Genomic DNA, 21833 nt, shown 5'->3' with positions numbered 1-21833 from the left:
GGAGCAGAGTTAGGCCAATGCTCAGTGCTTTTAAAAACCTGCCTTTCATCATCATTTCTTTTTTGTCAAAGTCTTCATGATGCTTTTGAGAAAATAAAAAGATGAAGACTACATTCTAGTACGATGTGGTACAGTAATTTCATTTTTTGCTCATCCTTTTAAAAACAATTATATAAATTACTGTTTCATCTGTGGTACAATCTCCCCTTTTAATCTAAAGGACATCCATCCCCTATTCAAATCCATCCTTGAAAATCAGGTCTCCAGTGAAGCCTTTAAATATTTCAGTGGAAAGATAGATACAGGAACTCCTCACTTAACGTTGCAGTTATGTTCCTGAAAAATGTGACTTTAAGCGAAACGATGTTAAGCGAATCCAATTTCCCCATAAGAATTAATGTAAATGAGGGGGTTAGGTTCCAGGGAAATTTTTTTCAACAGACAAAAGACTATATTAGATATATATATATATATATATATATATATATATATATACACACACACACGCAGTGTAAGTTTTAAACAAACAATTTAATACTGGTGCACAGCAATGATTGTGAAGCTTGGCTGAGGTGGTGAAGTCAGAGGGTGGGATATTTCCCAGGGAATGCCTTACTGCTAAATTAACTAGCAATTGACTGAGCCCTCAAGGGTTAACTCTCACAACACTCTACAAGGCAGCAGGAAAGGAGGGAGGGCAGACAGAGACACACACCCTGTGTGTGAGAGAAAAAATGTGCATTTCCCCTTTAAGTAGCTGACCCCAGGCTTAAGTACACTGCCTTGTTAATTAAATCAGCTTGCTGAGACCTGAGATGGCAGCTACTGCCTAGAACAGTGGCTCTCAAACTTTTTTACTGGTGACCCCTTTCACTAGCAAGCCTCTGAGTGTGACCCCCCCTTATAAATTAAAAACATTTTTATATATTTAACACCATTATAAACGCTGGAGGCAAAGTGGGCTTTGGGGTGTAGGTTGACAGCTCGCAACCCCCCATGTAATAACCTCATGACCCCCTGAAGGGTCCCGACCCCCAGTTTGAGAACCCCTGGCCTAGAAGCTCCCTCCCTCTGTTGTGTGTGTCCCCCTGCTCTATGGAAGATGGGGTAAGCGGGGTGCAGGAGCAGGGGGGAAGGGGAGACACCCTGACATTAGACCCCCTTTTTCTCCCTTCCCCCATACAGCAAGCAGGAGTCTCTGAGAGCAGCTCCAAGGCAGAGGGCAGGAGCAGCTGCTGCACAGGGAACTTAGGGGAGTGGGGAGCTGATAGGGGAAGCTGATAGGGGGGCTGCTGATCCACCCTGGTTCCAACCACCCACCAGCTAGCTGCAACGGGCTGCTCTTCCTGCAAGCAGGGGACAAAACAGGCGGCTGCCAAACGACGTTAGAAGGGACCATTACACAACTTTAAACGAGCATGTTCCCTAATTCATCAGCAACTTAACATCGAAACAACTTTAACCGGGACGACTTTAAGTGAGGAGTTCCTGTACCACCCTCTCCCTTTGCCCTCCCCCCCAAAATACTTGAACAACACTTTGTTGAACCGTCTACAAATTTATCATGTTTCTGACCTGCATTTTGTGTATCAAATTTAGGGAACTAGTCACAGAGAAGAGTACACTCTGGTAATGGTGGCAGAGTCTGGCCATAAAACTGTCACATCTTTGGGGCAGAGACTGTGATTGTCCTTATTTGTGACTGTGCCAATCACACTGCTGGCACTCCAGAATCAATTATCATTTCTTTTCTTCAAATGTCACAACTTTCACTTTATTTTCATGGGGCACACATCTTGTCCAGCATTTATTATTTTAAATCACTGTAGAAATCTCTCTATCACCAAGGTCCTTAGCTGCAAAATTAAAACCCATCTCAGCTTCTCTCCCTCCCCATCAGTTCTTTCAAAATATTAGAGATATTTTTATCATTATCTCATGTTTCCACTGTACATCATAATTAGCTAACAGATACACTGAATTGAGGATAGTATGTTACAAAATAGCTCTTAAGAGCCCAGGGGACATTACACTGTACATACTTCAAGAGTTAATCTTTTAAATTTCTTAGGCTTGGTCTACACTTACCCCCCAATTCGAACTAAGGTACGCAACTTCAGCTACGTGAATAACGTAGCTGAAGTCGACATACCTTAGTTCGAACTTACCTCGGTCCACACGCGGCAGGCAGGCTCCCCCGTCGACGCCGCGGTACTCCTCTCGTATAGCTGGAGTACCGCAGTCGACGGCGATCACTTCCTGGTTCGACTTATCGCGTCCAGACAAGACGCGATAAGTCGAACCCAGAACTTCGATTCCCAGCCGCCGAACTAGCGGCTGGGTGTAGACAAGCCCTTAGTGTTAGTTGTGGCATTAGATTGTTACAGTTAATCCCAAACATGATAATCATGGTAGGCCCCAATTTTGCAATAAACTCTGCATGAGTGGACCCCTGCCTCCAACCACATGAAGATCACTGCAGGATCTGGGCCTTACAAATATTTACAGGGGACGACAGAACTGAAAGCCTCCTTTCTGCTGAACTCTTCAGGATTTAAATGATCCCATCATCATGTTTGAGTCTGCAGATTAATGAATGAACATGTCAATGAATAAACATATAGGTCTAAATCCTGGTTCCATTAAAATCAACAGGAGCTTTGCCACTGATTTCAATGGGACTGGGACTTGGCCCATAATCTAATGTTAGCTCCGAATATGATGGTAGTCGGAGATAGATGTGCAGTATGTGGCACAAGTTCCCAGTTTCAAAAGGGTTAGAATAGTGAAGTCCCATGCAATATGGTGAGTACAAAGCATAAAGGGCTCAATTTTGTCTCCATATACACCTCTACCTCGATATAACGCTACCCGATATAATAAGAATTCGGATATAACGCGGTAAAGCAGCGCTCCGGGGGGGTGGGGCTGCGTACTACGGTGGATCAAAGCAAGTTCAATATAACGCAGTTTCACCTATAACGCGGTAAGATTTTTTGGCTCCCGAGGACAGCGTTATATCGAGGTAGAGGTGTACATGGTTTTCAATGCCTTTGACATCCTTGGTGGCTGCACCTGTGCATGTGAGTAGAGACCTGAGCCTGCAGCACATAAATAATACAGTAATATGAACCTTAAGAGGACATCTAGTCTATCCTCTTGTGCTGAGGCAGGAGATATACACGTGAGAGTGTGCATACACAAATCATTTTTAACAATTTACCTTGTATTTATGAGAAAACAAAGAGCTATTAATTATTTTAAGTAAAACACAATATGGTTAAACAAATCACAAAAAGTTCTTTTTTCACCTTCCCCAGATCATTTTTTGAGGGATGCACAAGTGGGTGGCCAGGAAAAATATTTCATCTTTCCAATCTCACTGAGGGCCATGCCAGTAAAGTGAACACCTAAAATGGCTCTGACCAAGTGAAAGCTGGTTGAACAATACTAACACAAAAGTGTCTTTTACTAAAGCAATTCCAAAAGAATCATTAAGTCACAGCTGGGGGGGATCAGCAGCACAGCCAGCTTCACCTTTGCTAACAGAACAACTCTGGAAAGAAGTCACCTTTAAGGATTGCTTTATAGTCGGAAGTTATATAAAATCAAGAATATTTTAAATGGTAGCATCCCTGATTTGCTGCCACCTGAACTCCCACTCCCCTCTATCCTCAATTAATGCGGAATAAAGGAATTTAAGAGATTAACATTTGATACTCATAGCCATTAGAATTTTTTTGCAAAATTTTAGTTAAGAATGGGAAGATATCAGGAGCAGGTCCTGATTTTACACCTGCATTTCTGTTAGCTATTATTCTTTACGTAGCACCCACAAATACGTTAGGTGCTTTGGAGACACTCATTAAGATAGGTCCCTGCATTTAGAGACTAACACTAACACTGAACAGACAAAGATGCAGGGAAAGGATATAACACGTATGTATAAAAATATAATCCCTAGCCCATTTTCCCCTACTGTAGTCTCATCTAGCCCTTCACCCAGCCTAATCTTGATTATTAGTCCCAATTTTCCCCAGCCTATGCCAGGCCACCATCTGTTTTTAACCCATTACTAATATGCTGTAATAAAATGATAGAATACTGTATTTCTTTAAAAAAAAGTAACCTTCAAAATTCCCAATTCTAGTCAAGGTACAACTCTTACACTCCCCCCTCCTTCCAATCACTCCTCATCCTCCCTTCACACAACAACTCCCAGCCTATCTTTATGCTGTCCTCTTCACATTCCCTTTCAGACAATTACCCCCTTCCCTCTCCACACATCTCCCCCACACACATGCAACTAAGCAGTTCATGCTAATCGTCTGTTCCCAGTTCCCCCTCAGTATCATGACATATTCCTACTAAATTATGCTTAGATTACAATTGCAATTGCAAATAACATTGGGTGGAGAGAGCTAAGTACGTTTCTCAGAAAATTACCCCCAAGAAAGTGGAAATTGATAGAATGTCAGAATAAAAGTAGCTTAGTGCTGCTGAAAGCAGCAATTATATCTGTAAAAATCAACTGAAAATGATAATTCTCTATATAACCTGAAACTTTTTACTTTGAAGGTAAGGAGCAGTGTTCAGTGAACACAAAGTTTAGCTACTATACTTGGAAAAATAAAGGACCTGGTCCTGAAACCCTAACATTTTGCAAGAATGTAAATAACTATGCAAAGTTGCAAGGCAGCGGAGAATCAGGCCATCAATCCTTACTCATGCAAACTCCTATTGAAATAGATGAAAGTTTTGCTGAGAAAGGACTGAGTAATGACTGTTACTTTCAGTATACAATGGTCACCCTTAAAAACTCCCCAGTTGCCTTTGATACCATGGTAAGGGATCATATTAGAAGACAGATAAAATACAGTGAGTTACCCAAGTGTTGGCAAATTCTGGAGGAACCTTATCTATTTATCTAAGGCAAAAGTGGAAAAGTTTTAAGGTCAACCACTGTAGCAAAACCAGAATATCTAACACATGCATTTGAGAGTGATTTAGAAACAACTGATACAATGCAATACTCCCTCTCTCTTTCTCTACTATTACACATAAAAAACTACTGAAATGCTACCTTTAAGGTTGCCTATGCAGCCTTCCACAGGAGCCCAGTTTCATTCAGTTCACACAAGGGACAATGCTGCTATAATCAACAGCGATTCAACATTTTGTTTTCTCCTCACTGTTCAACATGTGGCCACATACCTTGTTTGTTGCACACTATTCATACCCTGCTCTGAAGCCATGGGCTTTTCTGTGGCGCTCAACACTAGTATCTGAGTGCTTCACAAATATTAATAAATTAATTTTCACAACATCCCAGTGAGACAAGGGGGTATTCTTATTCAGATTTGCTGATTGGGCGCTGATGCACAGAGAGCTTAATGCTGGGTGCCCAACTTGAGACACCTAGGACCTGATTTTTCATTGTACTTAGCATTACATCGCATTTTATATGTTCAAAGCAAAGCTGCCACTGACTTTAGTTGCAGTTGTGAGCATTCTGCATGTCTGCAAATCTGGCCTCATGGACTCATATCAGGCACCCAGAAAAAGAGGAACACACAATTAGTGACCACCTGTGAAAAGAGTGATTTAAGTGACTTTCCAGTATCATGTAAGAACTCTGTGGCACAGACACAGATAGAATCCAGTACTGCAAGGCAGTATTCAATTGTCTTCTTTCTCTTCCTGCAATGCATGGCCTCATTTACTATACACCGTTCAACTTCTGCGACCAATGAAGCAGGGGTTCTACAGACAACAGCCTCCTTAATCATACAACCCTGATTCATCCCCAAAGAAGGAATAAGGCAGGGTCCAGTGGGAAAAAAATATTATGTGAACATGTAATTAAAGCATGTATCAGAAGGCACATGCAGAAAGGGGCTGAATTAATGTTTCACAGGCAAGTAAAACAAGTAGTGGGCTGGAATCTCAATCTTGGGGTAGAGCATGCTCAGTGTGGATGGAATCTTCAAGGAATTTAGCTGGTAAATCTAAGAAGTCTTTGCTGAGCACATACAAAGTCCATTTTTCACGCAAAAGATACACCCCTGAAAAAAGGACACTGCTCTGCCAATTATCAAGTCCCTGCTCCAACGTATGGGGGCATTAGAGCTGTTCAAAGAAAAGGTCACCAGAATTTTTTAATATGGGCAAAACAATGTATTTTTCTCAAGTCTTGTTCTTGACATTTTCCAAAATAATTCAGCTTGGGGCAGATACTTAGCATGTAATTCTTCAACGCACACAGTTAAAATTTGGCAAAGTTATAAGCAACTGAAAGCAGGGTCTTATAATGGGAAGTGTCGGGCAACCTGAATACTAGGTGGTGCTACAAGCCTATAATTTTCTCTCAGGCTGTCGGAGAACATGAGCACTGTGGAGGCAGTGTACTCAAAACGCCAAAGAGAGATTTTCATAGCACTCCGTAGAAACCCTTAAGCCTCATTCAAGGAGCAGCACTGAACAGTTCCAGAGGGAGCCATGTCTGTTGGAAAGAGGTTAATCATGAGGGAGAAAGAAGGAATATAGGGAGCTTTTAAAAGTTTAAAGACAACTGCAAACCTAAAAAAATAGCTACTTCAATATTTTTCCAGTTTTTGTCTGAAATTTTAAAATGTTTCTAATTAACATTAACATCTGGGAGTACTAACAGAATAATCCACTGAAAAACTAGACCTTTGTCCGTTGTCTTGGGAAACAACACTGAAGCCTGCGAGTTAACAAATGTAATCAATTAAGCCATTGCAATCTGTGGAGTAGGTAGCTCAAAAACATACTAGTTTTAAAATCATAATGCATTTGATTGAGAATTATTAATCTGCTAAAATTAACATCAATTAAGTGGTATAGCACAAGGTGTTCTCTTCTGATCTCCCATCCTCCTGTTTGGTGTTGGTTCTTGCTGGGCTGTTTGTGGGTCATATCATACAGTCTATAATCAATCCCCCTGGGCTTCAGTGGGAGATTTACCTGAGGGCTTGTCCTCACAGAGGGGCAATGCACACAACAGGAGTGTGATTTTGGAAGTGCATTAACTGGTCCATGTAGATCCTGCTGGTGCTCACTAAAAGTACCCTCTAATGTTAAAATGAACTAGGGAAGACACACCCCTGTACTGAGCATTGATGAACCATGTAGACAAGCCATGAGTAAAGACTGCAGAATTTGACCCTATTAGTTTAGAGACTGATGCTGGTCATGTTTGCACCAGTGTAACTCAATTGACTTCAATGGAGTTACTCATTATTTATATCAGCAAAACTGAGATCAGAAACAGACCCTTAGAATATACTTCCATCATATACTTTTTAAAGAAAATTGTCTTTTTTCTTTTTTTTTCGTTTCTCTTGGGAAAGGAAAAAAATACCCTGGCAGATGTCTTTTGGTGTTTATTAAATGCCAGAGTAGACATCAATGTACATAGCCTAATAAACTTATAATAATTTATGTAGTGAATAACATCATGGGGGAAGAGCTAGCTCAGTGGTTTGAGCATTAGCCTGGTAAACCCAGGGTTGTCAGTTCAATCCTTGAGGGGGCCATTTAGGGACCTAGGGCAAAAATCTGTCTGGGGATTGGTCCTACTTTGAGCAGGGGGTTGGACTAGATGACCTGCTGAGGTTCCTTCCAACCATAATATTCTATGATGTAAGTCTACAAATTCTTTTCTCAATACACACTATGCACTTTTTAATTTAATAAAATATTGTGTGGCTTTGTAAAAAGAAAGAAAAAAATACTACAACAACAGCATGCATTTCTTCAGTGTCCTTCATGAAAGAGACAAAGTGTGCTTCACAGTACAATCCATTGCTGGATATAACCTTTTAAAGAAATAAATGATGATTTAAGGGTTTAGAAAACACTAGATTACAGAATGTAAATGCTGAGATCTAATAACCACGGTGATGCACACGGTATCAGAACCTGAACAGAAGAGAATATAGTGTTTGTACTAGCTGTTAGTTGAAGTGTCTTATAAAGCAACACTAATTCCCTAATTCTGGAATTACTTTCAATTTCCCATTTTCTCAGAATCCATTGTGAGTTTAATAGTAAATTGAAAACAATGTTTGCAGGGAAGAAATTCTAATCTTGTAATTTTTTTTTATTTGGCCATTCAAAATCTAGATATTATATTTTTTGGAACACCAAAAATAAATTACTGGTACTTCTCTTAGATTTCAAATATAATGTATCCATTTTCACAAACTACCCCAAACCCTAAATGCTGAATTACATTGGGTTTGAGGGCCAATTTGTGCCCCCAGCTTGTCTGCAATTCTATTGAAGCCAATTTGGCTCCAAAGCCTCAATCCTGCCTACACTTAAGCACATGTGTAGCTTTACTCATGCGAGCAGCTCCCTGATGTCATTGAGACTATTTGTGTGAATTATATACATGCTTAAGTGCATGTCGAATCAGTGCCTATATAAGTAACATCACAAAGAAATAGCCAACTTAATGTTTAGAGCAGTTACTCTCCTCATATACTTGTTTTAAAGAGTGCTCACTTTATATCTTCAGCTTGGATGTGAAACCTTTGAACATTGCTCATTGTTTTGTGCACAAAGAAATTCTTGCCTTTTTTGGTGAGGGTAAAGGGTAGGTAAATACTGCATTCAAACCTGGTGGAAAAACCCTGTTACCTTTTTTCATGTCTGACCTTGGGCATTACACCCCACAAACCATCATTTCTGCCTACCATTCAACCAGCATCTTGTCAAATCTGGCTGCAAGATTAAGTTTCCTGATTCTGAATTCAATATTGCAACCCTAAGGATATAAGAACCAAGCTGGAACATTCTGTTTTTTTTTTTTTTAAAAATGGATAAAATTGTTTCAGCTCTGAGACCACGGTTTGCCCTGACTATAATGATAAATCATCATGAACGACACTAAGTGAAATGAGTTTGATGTTCTCTGCTTTATTCATCCATGTTAGAAGCCATTTTTACATTTGCCACAACTTTCAACCTTTACTCCAAAGGACTGAAGGAGTCTTGTTTGCAGATATTATTTCTGCTTTGTATAATCCATCTGATGAATGTGAACCATGTTTTGTACACAAAGTGGGATGGGCGTGGTGTGGAGAAGGTAAAACATTTGGCAAGGAATCCTACAGTGGTTGTGTTTCCCTAGACCAGTTTAATATACCAGTACTAGCCACTCCTCTTTTAGAGAGGATTTCCTTTAATTTTACTTTAAGTACAAGAAATGTTTCTATTTTTCCTTCTTTATCACTTGGTATCAAAATTAAAAAATAAATGAAAGCTTCCCCTACTGAGATTTTAATGCCTGATCAGGTTGAGAAAGGGACTAAGGAACTTTCAGTACTTTCAGGATTTGGCCTCTGAAATCAATGGGAACTGCAGGTGTTATGCAAGTATTCGGCCCTTCTCTGGGTTTGGCCCAATACCAAGAACTATACAAGAGTCATTACTGTATCTTTTTTACTACTTACTTGTTTAAAGGAAACATTTCTTTTAAACAAATATCAATGTTATTTACATCTTTACTCACCTTTTACAGGTAGGGTTTGGTATGCACTCAGGCAAAATTCTCTACTGTGAGCTATATAAGAAAATTGAGCCCGACAGCATCTGCATCATATTATGGGTAAACAATAATAGGCTTGATTTGGCTCCAACTGAGGACAATGGGATTTTTGGACAATGAGAACAAGACTGAGGCCACACTCTGAAACAAAGAACTAATCATAAATATAGGGTTACCATCCGTCCGTATTTCCCCGGACATGTCCGGCTTTTGCGTCTCTAAATAGCCGTCCGGGAGGAATTGGTAACAAGGTTAAAATGTTCGGGGTTTTTTTCTCCCTCGCCTCCCTCCCTCCCTTCCATGCAGAGTGCGGCTGCTGATTGGGCAGCTGGGCCAACTGACCCACTCCCATTGGCCTCCAGCAGCCAGAGCCCTCCCCTGCTCCCCCCTCCCTCTGTCTGCAGCCCTGTGTAACACACAAACCGACCCACCGGGCAGAGTATTTTGCAAACACATGGAGCCAAAATGGTAAGGGGGGGGGGAGCAGTCAGGGAGCGGGGGAGTGTTGGATGGGTCCCCGGCCTCCACCTGCCAGCCCCCCTCCTTGCGTCCCGTCCCCCGTGGACCCCCCCCCCGCCTGCCTCTCCCTTGTCTGCTGCCTCCGGGTCCTAGTGTCCCCCATCTACTAATGGGAAGACAGGCTGCCCTTACCCTGCCCTTCCACCCTAGCCCTGAGCCTCTCCAACGCCCCAAACCCCTCAGCCCCAGCCCTCATCCCCCACACCCTAATCCTCTGCTCCATCCCTGAGCCCCCTCCTGCATCATGAACCCCTCATCCTCAGACCCACAGCCCTCACCCCTGCATCCCCTCCTATCCCCAAACCCCCTCCCCACACCCCCCTCCTGCCCTCAAACTCCCTCCCAAAGACTGCACCCCCTCCCTTTGCACCGCCTCCCACCCCCAAACTCCATCCCAGAGCCTGCACCCCTCACCCCCTCCTGCACACCCACCCCCTGCCCCAGCCCGGAGCCTGCACCCAGCACCCAAACTCTATCCCAGAACCTGCACCCCTCCTGCACCCTAATCCCCAGCCCAGGACCTGCACCCCAGACCTCCTCCCCCCACCCAACCCCCCTCCCAGAGCCTTAGGCAGGTGTGTGGGGGGGTGGGTTCTGGGCAACACCAAAATTTCTACAACCCTGCCACCCATGCGAGTGGATAAGGGTCGGGGCAGTCAGGGGACAAGAAGCAGGGAGGGTTAGGGTTCTGAGGGAGGCAGTCAGGGGGTGGGAAGTGGGAGGGAGTGGATGGGGGAGGGGTGGGGGCGGGGCTAGGGCGGGGCTCCCCCGTGTCCTCTTTTTTGATTGTGGAAATATGGTAACCCTACATAAATATTGTTGCTTTAGTCTTAGCCCATCTGTTTTTTTTTTTAATAATATATCTTCCAAACATGGGCTAAATCCTCACGTTCGTATTTAGATTTTTGTTCCAGTAAAACTCCTATTTACTTCAGTGTGAGTATGGCCTGACATAGCCTAACTAAAGCTGACTTAGCTTTTAGCTCGAAAGCTGGCCCAATAAGCAGACATGCAGTTGAAGAAGTAAACAATTCAGTAAAATGGACAATATTCTGATATGTCAATAATAATCTACTGTAATATGTTTAACAGCAGCTGTTTTGCATCACATTATCACCAGTTTACTTAATCTGCTTGTAAAAGGCTCATGCTCTGTTATTATCTCTTGCATGAAACTCTTGTTTCCATAGCAGGGGGTTACTAAAAAGCATTTTTGTCTATTATTTGTGCCCTTATTATACTTCTGTTTTGGAAGCGCCATTACAGAGCTCGACTGTGTCTCCTAAACACACAAGCATCAGATACCTGAAAATGTTTGAAATTTGTAAAACAAAATTTACTTGATGGAAGCAGTGAGTGAAATAGTATGTGGTTTGTTTTTAACTTTTTTTTCCCTTTTGCTTAAGGACCTGTTTCTCTTTGGAATACTCCTTGCTGTCTGTGAGCTACTCCTAACTTAGAGCCCAGTACCGCAGTTACAAGTAGACAATACCCAGGCAAGTAGTCCAAGTGCCGGCGTCAACAGAACTAATCACATGACTCAAGTGATATGAATTTGCAGGATCAAGACTTTTTACTTCCAAACTGGCTGTAGATCGCTTTAGTGAAGTGAAAGAAAATCTATCATTGATATTAACAGGAGCAGAACTTCAGAGTAAATCCTTTCTCACAGTTTGCAGCACAGCAATGGTACTACTGCTGTGACTATGAACTACCGTGAGTAAGGGTTCGCAATATCTGGCTGTAAGGCCCCAACCTTCCAAACAGACACATGCTTAACTCCAAGCCCATGAGTAGTCCCAATGGAGTCAATGGGTTTACTCCTGAGGGTAAAATTAAGACTGTGCTTAAGGGCTTGCAGGTTCAGGACTTAATTTTGCCAAGAAATTGTATAAAAGACATGAACAGAACATATATCTTTAATAGTGGAATTATTCATTTTCAATAACTATGATCTTTATTTTACATTGCTTAAGAAAAGTCATTTATACCATTGGACAGAAGAGAGTGCTTTGGTATAAAGCTTCCCCCTTCCCCCCATCACTTTCAAAATAGCTAGGAATTTAGAACAGTCTCTTGATCTTCAAAATTTTCTTTTGATCTCACAGTTAGATAAAACTCTCCTATGCAACAGCACTACCAGTCAACAGAGAATCAGTAGCAAATATCAACAGCTAATCTCTCTCTTTTGAAGACATAGTTCTACATATCAGAGAGGTTTCAAAGCCAGCGATAAAACAGAAAGCCTGAAGCTATAGTCCATTTACCTGTAGCCCTGACATTCATGAAAAATAAAAATGTTCAAGAGCCTTAAATTACTCTCTTTAATCCTAATAATCACCTCTAATTATACAACAGTTTGTATTGTAATTATTTAGCTGGCATTTAAATCAGACTTCCCTGAATTTATGAGCAATGACAGTTTGCAAATAGGCAGCCAGGGCCTGATCCTGCATACTGTTATTCTTGTGAGTAGTTTCACTGAGTTCAGTGTTGTATAGAACTACTTGAACAATTAAGAATTACTCGTGTGAGTAAGGATTTGGGTCCCAACTCAGCAGGGCACTTAAGCACGTTTTTAACTTAAAGCATATGCTGAATTCTCATTGACTTCAATGAGGCTTATGCACATGCTTAAGCCAAATCAAGGCCTCTCAGAGTGAGACTCCCCCAGAATGACACAGCAACAGAGCTGTTGTAATTATAGTGTAATAAGTGGGGCGTGACAAACAGGCACCACTAAGAGAAGTACTTCACCAGCGCGAGGATATTTTACCATGCCCTCCTCTTGCATTGGAAAAGCTGTATACATTTGTCTTCATCTGTCTTTTATTTTCTTCCATTTGAGTTTCAGTCCAGATCAGAGGCAAAAAATAAAAGCCTTGTTACAGCTACAGGTCAATGTAAGATAAGAGGCTCAACGCAGTCACTTCCATGTACTATACATAAGAAAAGTGGCCCAGACTGGTATTCAGTTTATCAGGCTAGAATCAAGGAACCACAGCAAAGGTACTTGAATGTAAATGCATTGCCAGAAGATAAACATCTACACAACTGAAGGATTGTAGCATGCCCAGCAATTTAAAGGTCATATGCTGTGCATTGTTTTTCTTTAGTTAAAATAGTGGGGAATATTAAATCACTGCTCTTTAAACATTTGACTTCATAAATGGGTTCAACCACCAAGTAATAGGCCAGACGACACAACACAAGATGAAAAGGAGAGAAAAAGAAATGCACTACGAAAGAAAATAATATTGATAAGAACGTTTTTAGAGGGCTGATATCAATTAAAAGCTGATTTTGGTGTGAAAGCAGGAAAATAATTTTAAACATGCAAGAAAATGATAAAAATCCATCTTTTGCACTGTAAAAGGAAAAGTGAACAGTGAAATGCATTCTTTTCCTGGAATCTAGGACAAGGACCAAAGAATTTACATATATTAAATTAACTAGAGCCAAACTCCTCTACAACAAATATTTATATTGTAAAATATTACAGCCACATTCCTCCATCTCCTTACAACAATAATTCTTAAGGACACACTGTACTGGAGAGCATATAAAAAGAGTGTGTTTCTGTGGAGATGGAATGCTTCATTATCAGAGTACCAGAGTGTACATAAATATTAAAAATATGTTTTTAGACATGATTCTTTCTGTTTACATTGTTTTCAGCACTACTGAAAACAAGATTTAATGTCTACCTGTCCATAAGCATCTCACTTGCTCTCTCCAATGACAGAACTCAATTATTGGAAGCCATACAGGACAATGATGTCACTCTCCACTAGTAGGTCAGTGAGTAGACAGTGGGTCAGATACCTTACTCATGCAAGTAGTTCTACTCACCACAATGGGACTAATTTTGCCAGAGAGAATAGGAATGGCCCAAAATGTAGAAAAAGGGTTTATTCCTAGAATGTATTTAATATAAGTTTATAATGCTTAAATGCATAAGATTATTTTGGTTAAAAGAATAAAGTTTTATGTGTCCTTCAGATTCCAAAAGGAATGCACATTTGAACAGCAAAAGATTCTCTGTAGGAGTACTCAAGGACTTGTTTAATGAATGTTCAAGACAAACTAAAATATAGATATACTCTTCACTGGTTAAAAATTAGCCTGCTGGAAATGCATTAATCAGTATTAAAAAACAAAACAAAACCCACTAATTTGGACACTTAGATCAATCTTGTAAAAAGTGACCAGCAAGTCACTGAAATGAGTGACTTCTTTTCCAAGGTATCCCACTGCTTAAAATAATTCAAACAAACAAACAAACTAACTAACTAAAAACAAAGTAAAAACCAAAGAGGACCCAGCTATGCTGTACAATATATGAGATATCAATCTCATAAATTGGTCTTCTGAGCCAAACTCTCTATGGAAAAAGAGCATGTGTTTACTCTTGCATATACAGCGTTTGTTAGATTATGAGACCATATGGGAGGATATAATTGAAATATATAAACATGGCTGATGTTAAGAAAGGCAACCCAAACAAACTAATAATATTGACAAGTTCTTGCCTATTTGAAGAAGATTTTCACCTAATTTACTTCATTTGTTTTTATTACCATCTAATTTCATATCCCTCTGTTCTACTATATTTCCAAAAAACAGTGAACACAAATGTGCAGCCAGCCTGGACCCTCAGGCTTCTGGATCAAGATGGCAGGCTGGCCTTGGTTCCCCTGGGGACAGCAAAGCCAGAAGGGTGATTGGACACAGTGACCTGTCTGCATGAGATGAGACAAAAACAGGAGGGCTGTAATGCTGATGAACTAACCTGTCACTCACAAGCTCAGGTCTGCAACAAAAAAATAAAAAAATAAAAGAAGGTGCAGTAAAGATTTAGTGAACACACAAGGTAGAAAGATACAGCATAATTAATTAGATGATGACACAGTTAGTAACCAGTTTCGGCAATCTCAGGGTAAAGGGGGAAGCCTGGTTCAGAATCTACTTAAATGTTCTTATATAAGGATAAAAGGAGAATAATTTTAAACTGCTATTATGGTTCAGCATGTAAGGAAGGTAGCTGTCAAAGATCAGGTTTGATTCCAAACACTCCAGTTATGAATCAAAATCACAATGAGCAATGAGCTTCTAGATCTTGACACACTACGCAAGGAGGTTGTTCTTCAGAGTACTTGGCTGCTTAATTGCTTGCTTGGGGGAGGAAAAATCCAGAGGGAAGGTATATAAGCAATTCTGGGAGCCAGTAAACCCAGCTACTAGATAATGATTAGCACTGCAATAATATGCCTAGCATTGCCCTCACCAACAGAATTTGGTTCTTAAAGCCAGAGAGAAATATTGTTCCAAAATGAAAAGATTTAATGGTAAACATTTCTTTAAAGTTTTAATTTTTAGTCCTTGAAAGTTAACAAGAACTCATAAGAACAACTTTTTCCAGTATTATGATGGGAGCAAATGAAAGGGTCATTTTTTAAAATACTGGTATGTATAGAATATTCATAGCTTTATGATTTATCAGTAATAAAGGATATACAGTACATGTAATTTTGGAGAGATTTTATGAAATCTAGGTCATGTCATTTGATAGTTATTTTCTCTTTTTATTAGCTGAATGTTTTAGACCCACAGGAAAATTAATATTTCTATTTTCATTAATATGAGCTAATTAAAATGATTTTTATACTTCCTAATTTTAAAATGTATTTTACTTAACAAACCAAAAACGTATATCAGCAGTTCTAATCAAAGGGTAAATCTTTTTTAATTTTGTAGCTCTTTATTCTGCATTAGCATGTAGCTATTCATAAAAAATTTAAGAGAAGAATTTATGAAAACTAAAATAAATAGACTTGAAAATACTGTATGTATGTAAACAGACATATATAGGTATAAATGTACAGATCCTATATGCACATACATCCACACATACATATGCAAAAATGCTTGGAACACATTTATAACTCAAACATAAGCTGTTTAATTACTTGATTAACAATACTCTTGAATTAAAACAAAAAAAGAAAGTTAGTTCCTAAAATTGTGAAATGTATTTTTCTTTTAAGTGCATGCTTTCATTATTGATTTTTGGAAAATGACATACAACAGCACACTATAAATATTTTTTCAAACATTCACCTAACTTTGTTTATAATTGAGGAAAATTAAACATTACACACAAAAGTAACATTTTCAAACTCATTCCATTGTCAAAAATCACTTTCATAAATATAACAAGCATTAAATAAAATATAGATAACTTATACATGGAAAAAGTTACATTAATGAGGATACTGCAGCTATCACAAGCTTTGCGATTCTTCAAGCCTTCAAGTTACATTTTCTATCAACAGTACATATGTAAATCCTTATTGTTACATTTGCTTTAATACCATAAAATATATTTATTTAACACTGAACAAGTTGCCACAAAAAGGTAAATAGCACTCTCCAAAATATATTTTTTCAGGCAATCTTATACTGCCAAAAAAGTGCCACTTTTTAAGTGCCTAACAGAAACCTATTAATGTTTGGGAGATTTTTAATAAAAAATGTATTCTCTATTTTTAAAATATTTAAAGCAATACGAGTCTGTGGTAAACATGGTATTACGTATCTGACATTTTCCATCTAAAAGTGCATTACTGGATATGATGATATTAATAAACCATATGCTTTGAGAGACTTCAGTGCTTTGCTGTAATTTAGTTGAAAATAGTAAGATGTGTGTTTTTCCACCACTGTATTAACATACAGGGAACACAAATACTATGCCATCACTTTAGCAGCATGCGTTCACTATGCTGGAAACATATGCAAAAAAATAACAAACTTTTGAGAGTTCATAAATATCCTTTACCAGAGACAGATTTATGAGTCAATGGTTAATGAGAAAGTGTTGAGTACTTAAAATTTTGTTAGCAAAACACCAGACACCCTCTTCCCACTCCTACTGCACTCATAGGGAAACAGCCCTTCCTATACAGCAGGACACTATCATTTCTTTCACCACCACTCCAGGTTATTATTTGAAGGCAAATGAAAAGACAATGATTCTTCTCTCTTCTGGTTAAGCTCAAAACAGAACATTTAAAACAGACACACATAAAACTACAGACTTATCAGAAATCACAAAACAGAAAGAGAAGGACTCACTGACCCATTTGGAAGACAAAGACGACAAAACGGAAAAGCTCTAAAAATCAGCTTGTGAGGCCTCAGAGAGATATTCTTCTGGCATTTCATCACAGCAGCCCCAGACCAGTTCACTTCCCTGGATACAGGGAGGGAGAACTAAATAGAGCTGTTTATTAAAGCTGTTGTGCTGGATTGCATTAGGAAGCACGAGCAGACCACCTGGACCTTTCAGATTGTGGCAGTGTTTAATTTGCAGGCTGCCCCTCTGCAGCAGCAAAGACTACTACATTTACCAAGCTCAATCACACATTATCTGGGTTAGGAGTAAAAGCAAAAAAATCCACAGCCTCTAGTATAAAAATACAGCCAATATAGAAATAATGAACAGCATTAGGAATATGAAGCAACTCCTTAGTAAACATAATACTTTTACTCTTCACTTCTTCTACTTCAGTATATTGAGACAAAATACAAAGGTAAATTAATAAATAAATATTGACAAAGCTCAGACTAAATTATAAACTGGGATTATTAAAGCAAAGCATCACATTTTTAGGTTTAACTAGTGATTCCCTGGCCAGATTAATATGGTCTTTTGCCTTTCTCACTTTCAGCACTACACTTGCTGGTAGCTGAAGATACAGATAGAAAGATGGTACTGTAAATATGAATTATGTGAATCATATGGTTAGACCCTTGTGAAAAAAATAAAAGGGGAGTTGAGAAATGGCTGACTCCATACCTGACCAATTACAGCTTGCATGGTCCCTGTGTCCTGCTGAGCTGAAAGATCGCAATCCATCATATGTAGTCTTTGAAAAGGAGAATGGGGGTTTCTGGCATGCATCTGTCAATCAACTTCTGCACTCACAACCATCACCAAAAGCAAGGGAAAAAAGTCAAGCTGCTCCACCAAATAGGATGAAATAGTCATGTGACCTTCAGCACACTCACACACATACATACTTCCATATAACGTATGAATTTTCTGCAGATATGAAATGACATTGACAAATACCCAATACCAAGTAAATAAAGTGAGACAAACAGCTACTCACCAAAGACAAAACACTTGCTGTAATCTTCAGCCTAAAGATTTAATAAACCTAAGAGGTATTTTAAACTGATGCTTTCTTTTTTAAGCCTAAACTTTCTAGATAATGTGATATAATTTTATGCATGGATACAGTGGTCAGAACTTTAACTCTTTGTGTTCTCTCTTTTTATTTATTTCTCCCTTGTTATTCTTCTGTGGGTTGACTGATTTCTTTAAGTTTCTTTTTTTGTCAAAGTGAACAGTCTTGCTGTGCCTCTTATGTCCATATACAAGTAATCTGAAACCAGTAAAAACTTGAAGAAGAAGAAAAAAAAGGCGGGGGGGACTGTGAAACTGGTGCCCTTACCTAAAAGCTTAAAATAGTCCTCATTGTATCCCACCATCACCCATTGAACATTTGCTGATTGGAAATACATATTTAAGTATGAGTTTGTGTGAACTGTGATGAGCACTAAAAATATAAAATATTCAAACTATGTAAATCCTACTTACAGAATCCTTTTCATTTTGAAGGTTAGCAGAGTTTTGGTTCATTCACTGCTCCGCTGAACTGACATAAAATGTTGTTACTTATGATGGCAAACATTACCATTTTTTCTAATGGAAGCAGTTTGTTTCATATATCTTCCCTTCTGAGTTAAGATTTGCAAGAATTTCCAAAACTATTTTTTTTTCTTTCTTGTCAAAATATATCATGCACTTGTCTCCAAAAGCTGAGTGTTATGAACAACACGTTACAGCATTGATTGCTGATGTATTATTGGCCAGTGATTGCTGAAGGGTGACATTAATGTAACCCCCCAGTAGCATTTTAACCCTTTCAGAATCAATATGGCTATCTGGCAATATATTAAATTAACAGCCCTTATACGTTTTTTGCAGTATTACTGTTCAACATAAACATTAGCTTCATCTTTTTGTCCTCATTCTAAAATTCCAGTTACATTACTCCTGTAAACAAGCTGGTTTTGAATAATTGTCAGAGTAAAAAGTAGTACCTGCGTCTAATATTTGTATCATACCCTTTCCAGTTAAAACAAGGTTCTTACTAGTTTTTTGTAAATAATTTTCTTTTTCAAAAGGTATTGTAATGCCACTTATGCCTTTAAGAAAAACCACTTGGAAATCTCCAACATAAATTTGTTAGTCATAAAACACACGTATGATCATGAAAGATGAAAATTGCATAAATATCATATTTTCAGGTCCTGCTTTTTGCTGAATTTTCTGGTCTAATTTTTCTAATGATTTAAAATTAAGACTCCAACAATCAGGAATGCTTAAAACTTAACAGCATGTCAGTGAGTGTTTGTGAGAAAGTGGGGGACATGAGAGAGAAGTGCCAATTTGATTTTGCATTTTCCAGTTCCTCTATTACAGTTATTTTAAAATTACTAAGTAGACACTTAAGAAAGAAAGTTTTCCAGCATATTTCAAAGAAAATGTGGAAAATACAAAAAAAAAAAGAATTTCCACTTTGGTACATACAAGGAGTCAAAAAAACAAAATATGGGACAAAAACTTCTTCTGATCAAGGACTGTAAGATATGTGCAATATTAACACGGGAACTTTCCTCCTTGGCACTGGAAAGGAGCACTTGAAATGGTACTTCCAACATCTGCTCTGCATTTCATTTCTAAACATAATTAAAATACACCACTCATGCTGAAATCTTATCTGTTCCTCCTTATCCATGGAAGAAACCTCATCAAACTAATACCCTCGGTTGCCTTTCAGTCAATCTAGAATTTGCTGCTGTTTCATTCTTCAAGATGATTCTTTCAAAAAATAGTTATTGTTGTAAAGGGCATAATCATCATCAGTATGATCAGCATGAGTAAAATAAACCTATAGCTGGTGACTGGGGAAGAGAGCAGAGGGGGCTGCCTGAGCAGTCTCCACAAAAACAGCTTTGCTAAAGGCAAACATAGGAATCTGAAAGGCAAGTTGAAGATGTTTGTTTTATGGTTTCTTCCAGGAAGAGCCTTTCTGCAGCAGAAATGTACACACTCATTTCAAATTTCCGTAACTTCTCTAAGAAAACAAACCTCTTACACTTACTTTTGCGGGGATTTTATTAGCATACACCGTGACCTAGACACACCCTCCTTATTAACACATAAACACTTCACTTCGTACACACACACAAAGCTGATACCCCCTCCTATACACAGACACCCTGTTGCACACAAACACACACTAGCTGGCAAACCACACAAAGACCCTACCACACTCACAAGTATATACACACCTGCAAGGAGGAACTCTTTGCTTACATTCGGAAACGTGCTGCCACTCTGCTTACAAAGACTGATGAAAATTAGAATTCACTCTTCTAGTAAATGCAAATCTATTTTAAAAACTTCCTTTGTTCAGTGTCTCTGCGTAGAACTACATTATTGACATTAGTATTAACCCTAACAGCCTGGAGATTCTCCTCTGCCACCCATCATTTCCTCTCACTTCTGTAATGCATTCGGCCTGTTCCCTCAGCAAAGTTTGCCTGCATTTGCAAGCATCTGCCACTCACAGGTGACTACTTTGTCCTGTGGTCTGAAGGGTCCACAACTTCACTGTGCAACCTCCAGGCCCAACCCTGGCCATGCCCAGACACTTGTTGATGGTGTTTCCCCCTCTTCTTGTGTTTAGGGGGGCGGGGGCAGAGTAATAGTTTTCTCCCCTGACTGCTATTCTCTTTTCTCCTCAACATAGTAACTTAGCTCTATGCTCACTAACCAAACTGAAGAAAATAACAAGTGAGGGAACAAGGTAGCTCATGCCATAGTACAGATCCTAGGTGAGGAGCAGAGCTCAAGTTGGTACAGTATTTAGAAGAATGAGCTAAGATTCCCATCTTTGCAATATATATATATATAAAATTGAAGGACAAAAATGACAAACTCTGCAATGCTGTGATGTGGCATCACAACTTGTTGTGTTGTTTACATAATGGATAAATTCTGTTCTCCTTTATAACTTCTTAATGCCACTGATGTCAATGGAATTCCTTGGGTGTAACTGTGTTGTGTTGTGTTGTGATAACAATGAATTGCTGTGCAGGAGCATGCACAGCATTCTCATATATTTGTACCGTACCTAGCACAAGGGGAACCTAATCCTGATTGTCACCTTTGCGATATAAATAATTAACACATTAATAATTGTAATGACTCACTCAGGGACATTTCCCTTTACATTAATACAATTCAACTGACAAAATTCTGTTCTCAGTTACATAGGTATAAATCCAAGGTGACTGTTCACTTTATTGGATTTACATCAGTGTAACTGAAAGCAGAATTTAGCCCATGGGATTTTGCACCGCACACTCTATGTACACAGTAGACCCATGAGATCCATGAAATCTGGGACAAGCAGTACCTCCCAGCCCCCAAACACAATAAAACAATACCAGTTCTAATTAACTTTATTTTCTCCCTCTTTAAAAGTTTATTTCCTTTCATCTTCTGATAAATTCTCTGCAACGTTTTTCCTTTGTTCAGGTGAAACAATAAGAATTTTTAAAAATGATTTAAAATGAGCAGTAATTCTGCTATTGA

At 39.0% G+C, this 21833-nt stretch overlaps 1 protein-coding gene across 1 annotated transcript in view; it reads right to left on the bottom strand.

The window, feature by feature from the left end:
* The window catches only part of LOC112113484 (POU domain, class 6, transcription factor 2), a 388658-nt gene extending 370596 nt beyond the window's left edge, over positions 1 to 18062 (bottom strand). Inside the window, exon 1 of the mRNA XM_026654065.2 lies at positions 17958 to 18062. Within this exon, the coding sequence (XP_026509850.2) occupies positions 17958 to 18062 (105 nt within the window). The remainder of the gene's footprint in view (positions 1 to 17957) is intronic.
* Positions 18063 to 21833: the final 3771 nt, after the last annotated feature.

Source organism: Terrapene carolina, unplaced genomic scaffold (genome assembly GCF_002925995.2).
Source record: "Terrapene carolina triunguis isolate 2854851 unplaced genomic scaffold, T_m_triunguis-2.0 Scaffold179, whole genome shotgun sequence".
In the NCBI taxonomy this organism is placed as follows: Eukaryota; Metazoa; Chordata; order Testudines; family Emydidae; genus Terrapene; species Terrapene triunguis.
The sequence above is the reverse complement of the archived record's forward strand: the minus strand, read 5'-3'. Positions and strand labels throughout refer to the sequence as shown.